The sequence below is a fragment of the Alexandromys fortis genome, unplaced genomic scaffold (genome assembly GCF_014885135.2).
Source record: "Alexandromys fortis isolate MF-2015 unplaced genomic scaffold, M_Fortis_MF-2015_v1.1 scaffold_65, whole genome shotgun sequence".
In the NCBI taxonomy this organism is placed as follows: domain Eukaryota; kingdom Metazoa; phylum Chordata; class Mammalia; order Rodentia; family Cricetidae; genus Alexandromys; species Alexandromys fortis.
In genome coordinates, this window is record NW_026067986.1 from 1,269,121 (window position 1) to 1,274,993 (window position 5,873).

Below are 5,873 nucleotides of genomic sequence, written 5' to 3' on the forward strand. Positions count from 1 at the left end.
CCCCGTCGACTCCCAGCCCCACCCCCAGCGCCTAGCACAGCTCCCTCAGAGGGCTAGCCTCACAAGAAGGCTTTTCCTCTGTGTTCTGTGACCAAAGCGTGTTATGTAATCAGATTATTCTTGTTGTCCAGATGTAATGAGTTTGCGGGTTAGGTTCCAGGAAGTGTAGATTGTTGGGGGGGGAATTAAAAGATTAAATTAAATACTTAAAGGCACATGTAGGCACCCACACCTTGGAGTGGGATGCAGCAACTGGTGAGCCTTCCTCTTGCTGGTTTGTGCTTTCTATTTCGGTGTAAATGTGGTATATCCATGTGTGTGTGTGTGTGTGTGTGTGTGTGAGAGAGAGAGAGAGAGAGAGAGAGAGAGAGAGAGAGAGAGAGAGAGAGCATGTGTGCCTTCATGGAGGCCAGAGGAGTGCGCTGGGAATCCTATTCTTCTCCACCTATTTCTTTAAGACAGAACTTCCCACCTAACTTAGTGCTAGGCTGGGAGCCAACAAGCCCCAAAGCTTCCACAGTGCTGGGGTGGGGGCAGCATGAGCTCTGGCTGGCTTTCTTTGTGGGTGCCAGGATCTCAGGTTTTTATGCGTGCACAGCAAACACTCTGAGCCCTCTGAGCCACCTCTCTGGCCCCCAACCTGTTCTTTTGACCTGGTCTCAAGCAGGCTAACAACACAGCTGCAGTTTGTGTCAACAGAGGTTAGATAAACGGGAAGCCTTACTGCTGAGTCCACAGGTCATCGACAAAAGGCTAAAGTTCCTAAGAGAGCTCCTAGATGCATTTCCTTGGGAGAGATGCAATGTAAGATGGGTAGAAAGGAACCAAAAAGCAAAGGAGCCGGGCAGTGGTGGCGCACACCTTTAATCCCAGCACTCAGGAGGCAGAGGCAGGTGGATCTCTGTGAGTTCGAGGACAGCCTGGTCTACAGAGTGAGTTCTATAACAGCTAAAGCTGTTAAAGAGAGAAACCCTGTTTCGGGGGGAGGGGGAGTTGGGAAGAAAAGAAAAAAAAAAGTAAAAGAACTTTGTGGATTTGTGTTATTTTGGTGGTTCTGACTTCATGCTTTATCGATTAAGCCCAAACCCGAACCACACAAGAGTGACCCTGGACCGATGCTCAGCTCAGTGTGGTCTTCTAGGAGGGGAGATGCTCTATCATGTACAAAGTTCACAGTGAGCGTTGCCATTCGGGAGCTTCTGATGCTGTTTTCCATCTGCTTCGTGTAGTCACGACAAAACACTAGAGGCTTGATGTTTCATGAAAAAAAGAGGTTTATTCCGGCTCCTAGTTTAGAGGCTAGGTCACATGACTGTCCATCTGGTGAGGACCTCCTCTCTGTCCTGGTAGCTGACAAGGGCTCATACAGGCAGGGAAGAAGCAAGAGCTGAGCAGGAGCCAGGCATGGAAACACCCCCATTCCCCCCTCTCAGCGTCCATCCCCCAACTCCTCACTCTGGCTAGACTCTGAATCTTTCAGTTGACACCGCCACCCTGGGGATCAGGCTCCCCGCAAACACCCTTGAAAGGAGCTGCATTCAAACCAGCTCAGATGAAGGAGGCAGGTGTCTGCACTATGGGGGGCCTGAGTGCAGACACAGCTCTCAGCTGCTCCCAGGAGCCCAGAGAGAGTTCCCCTGCACATCCAGATTCCCCAAGGGCTTAGGGTTTGCCCTTGCCACAGTGTTCACACCTCAGGCAGTGGTGGACACTGTAAAGTAGGGTTTTCGGGTGTGCTGGTTTTGGGAGACTCCAACTCAGAGATTTTCAGGATGGGTAGTTTTCTTGGGTTTTGAGCGAAGCTGTTTGAAACAAAACATGAGGAGACCCTCCTAAGCTACCCCAGGTTAATGGAACGTTGCCAGGTTTAAAAACCTCTGTGATGCAGATTTCCAGGATAATAAAAACTACATCAGAATTTGATTCTTTTTTTAATTTAATTAATTAATTGATTTATTTATTTATTTTTGAGACAAGGTTTCTCTGTAGCTTTGGAGCTATCCTGGAACTAGCTCTTGTAGACCAGGCTGGCCTCGAACTCACAGAGATGAGCCTGCCTCTGCCTCCCGAATGCGGGGATTAAACACGTGCACCACCACCCCCTGGCTCAGAATTTGATTCTATGTTTTGTTAACCCTGTTTGGTGAAAACCTGCACCCTCAAATGTAACCATGCAACAACCTAACCACAGAGAATAACTGAAAGTAGAAAACCATGCTCGGCAAGCTCAAGTCAATGCGTGCTGCTCCGATGCCAGGCTAGCGGGCCAGCTGTGTGTTTGTTCATTTCCTCAGAGGAGCAAGGTTAAGACACATGGATGGACCAAGGCGTGAATGTTGAAGGGTCATCTCTGGGAATCTAAAAAGACCAAAACAAAGAAGGTTCTTGTTAGCAAATATTATTCCACGAAAAATGTTATGATCTGAAGGCCATCTGAAAACAGAACTAAGTTGATATCAATTTTTCTTTTTATAAAAGTTATATAATTTTTCATATTTACTTCAACCATCCAGTCACAGGTTTATCTTATTTTTTTTTTAAAAATATTTTTTATGGTTTATTTAACTTTATTTTATGTGCATTGGTATGAAGGTGTCAGATCCCCTGCAACTAGATCTTCAGACAGTTGTGAGCTGCTATGTGGGTGCTGGGAACTGAACTGAGTCCTCTGGAAGAACAGTCAGTGCTCTTAACCACTGAGCAATCTCTCCAGCCCCCACAGGTTTGTCTTCTTAATACATACCTCACACAGGTGCTTATATTTTTGAGGTAGGGTTTTCTGCAGAGTTGAGGTTGGTCTTGAATTTGTGATCCTCCTGCCTCAGCTTCCAGAGTGTGGGGATTACAGGTGTCTTTTCTGTTTGCTTTTGGTGTTGGGGATGGAATCCAGGGCCTCTTGAATGTGCTCTGCCACTGTGCTACACCCCAGCCCTTACCCTCTAAACCGCTAATGTTTGGGGTGATCCAGAGCCACGTTCAGCATTGCAGTCTCCAGACCACACTGTGCTATCGGATTTTATACCCACGATTCACTTGGGCTGCAGGAGGCAGGGCCATGAAGAGATGTTTTCTGGGACCGTCCTGCGTGTAGGTTTTGCAGCTGGCGAATGGAACCGTGTCCTATCTAGTACCTGGTAGCACGGCACAGGAAGGTGTGCCTAGAAACCTGGTCATTTCCTTTCAATTACTTCTATGTGTTTGCTTAACGGATACTTGCTGTGTCATTGAGCAGGCCAGAGATCTTGTAAGTGAGGTAATGAAAGGCCACATCAATTGCATTTTGATAAAATATTTAGGGAAGCAATCCCTTGCTATTAGCGCTCTTTTTCTTTAGAGCCTGAAGCAAGCCAGTGCTTGCAAACATTTGGAGGTATGCAGGAAGTGGTGAGTGAAGGCCAGAGGAGAATTTTCATTGGGAAAGATGGACGTGGCTGTGATGTTGTCATGGTTACCACATCCATATCCAGAACACTGAAGTCCACCCATGGGGTGAGGACCGTACAGACGTCCCTTACCATGTCGGTAAACTGATCCGTGCAGCTCATACGAATCACTTCAGGTGTCGCTGGGCTGTTCATGGGGAAGGTGTCACTCATGCCTCTCTCCCTGCGGGCAGCCGTCACCGCGTCGTAGATGGCAAACAAGACCGAGGACCCCAGGAACATTCCAGCCTCACCCAACCCCTGAGAAAAGCATACAAAGTAGTTAGAAATGCAAGATGCGTTAGGTTTAGTTTACACACACACACACACACACAGACACACAGACATAGACACACACACAGACACACATACAGACACATAGACATAGACACACACATACACACACAGAGACACAGACACACACAGAGACACACAGACACAGACACACAGACACACACACAGGCACACATAGACACACACAGACACATAGACACAGACACACACACATACACACACAGAGACACACAGACACAGACACACACACAGACACACACACAGACACACACACACCTCTTTTCTGGCTTTATCACTGGAGTGTATCTGAGTTATTGAAACAAGAGGGTTCTTATGAGGACACCTGGTGAAAATGCCATTGCAAACGGGAAAGTGGGCATCCAGAAACACATGCCTTCCTACCGAGTAGAGCCCGGAAGACCACGCCCTTCGTGCCTTCGAGGGTACCCGTCTTTTTGTTAATTTTTTCTCTTGCGGTGTTGGTGGCAGAACTGAGGCCCTCGTGTTGGCTGGGTAAGTGCTCTACCACTGAGATACCCCCTGGGCACCCAGATTGTTTGCCTTTAACTCAAAGCCCAGATGGAATGACCGTAGTAGAGGGTGAAGCAGTTGGCTGTTCTCACGCGGCCTCCTTGGCACCCGCTGGGTGTGTTTGAACAAACGGGGCGAGGGCATTATGCCTCGAACGATTCGCCAGTGAGCCTTAAAACATTATTTTTCTTTACGCACATGTATGTGTGCCTGTGTGTGGCTATGCCACATGTATGAGGATGTCTGCGGAGGCAGGAAGAGGGTGTCCGGTGCCCTGGAGCAGTGACTTAAGCATGGGGCCAATACCTCGAGCACCAGCAGCTGTGGACATGAAGACTGAAAAGCCAGAGTGGAGTCAGCTGAGAGCCCACCCCGGTTTGTAAGGGTGCGAGAGAGACTGCAGGGAGAGGAATTCTACGGGACAGGCGTAGAGGCTGCAGAAAAGAGAGATGTGAGATGCTGGACTTTGCTCGTGACCGCGGTCTAGTGGACCATGATGCCCAGAGACTTCTCCGCAGACCTCACTGGATTCCGGGTTGTTTCGTGTTTCGGGGTTAAGACTCCACTTGTGTTGAAGAGTCTGTGAGATCACCCCTATGCCTCGGGCACTTACAAGTCAAAGGAGAAAGCAACTCTGGAGGCCCGTTTCATGATCTCTTGACACAGGAGGCTGTTATGGGCTGAATTCTGTCTCTCATTAAACACGTGTGTTCAAACATTCTCTCAGTCCTTAGGAATGCGGCTGCGTTCAGAGATAAGGTCTCTGAAGAGGTGACTAAGTTAAAATGAGGCTCTTCTGTTAGACCCTTGTCCAGTGTGAAAGGGACACAGAAGGGATCCGGACACAGATTGGCACAGGTGACCATCAGTAAGTTGGAGAAAGCTGGACAGAAGAAACCAAGCCTACACATGGGGACTTCAGGGCCACAAACCTCGACATAAGCCTCCAGGTCATGGGATTTTTGTTTAGGACAAAAATTGCTGGGGTTTGCCATCCTCAGCGAACAGAGAGATCACCCATCCTTACCTTGGACGAGTAGATGGCTATGGGGTTTCGAGAGTGCACCAGAGAGACGTACAACTCTTCCGGTATCTCGGTGACGGTGGGGATCTTGTAGTCGTCTGGACCCCGAGAGTGGAGCACACCCTCCGGGGAATATTTCAGCTCCTCTATGGTGTAGAACCCCATGCCTTGGACGAACGCTCCCTCCACCTGTGGGCACAGTTTTGTGGGTGTGAGGTCTATGAAATCGGCTGAACAGAGGCTCTGGCGGGAATGAAAGCGGAGCTCTCCGAGTCACAGGAAGTCAGTCTCAAAAGCCAGCTCCGCGGCAGCTTTGACCAAGTGTCCCTAAGAAGCTGGTGTCGCCATCTTGCCTGGCTTCATTCTTTGGGACCTCACGCTGCCTCTTCGGTCTCCCAAATCCTGTTAGCACGGTTTCCTCTCATCTCCAAGTCTGTACATGTGTTTACATGTTCTCCTGACTGTTCTCACATAGGCCACCTCAACATGTCAACCTGGAAAACTCCTGTTCACCCTTCAAGTTCCACACAAACAGGGCCCACCTCTCTGAAGCTCCTTCTCCCTCCCTCCCTCCCTCCCTCCCTCCCTCCCTCCCTCCCTCC

General features: G+C 49.1%; 1 protein-coding gene across 1 annotated transcript in view; it reads right to left on the reverse strand.

The window, feature by feature from the left end:
• Nucleotides 1-1,331: 1,331 nt before the first annotated feature.
• The window catches only part of LOC126511892 (aldehyde oxidase 4), a 50,861-nt gene continuing 46,319 nt past the window's right edge, over nt 1,332-5,873 (reverse strand). The window contains exons 33-35 of the mRNA XM_050159398.1: nt 5,275-5,460; nt 3,516-3,683; nt 1,332-2,358 (exon numbers count right to left, since the gene is read on the reverse strand). Of these exons, the coding sequence (XP_050015355.1) occupies nt 2,305-2,358; nt 3,516-3,683; nt 5,275-5,460 (408 nt within the window). The 3' untranslated portion in view covers nt 1,332-2,304. The remainder of the gene's footprint in view (nt 2,359-3,515; nt 3,684-5,274; nt 5,461-5,873) is intronic.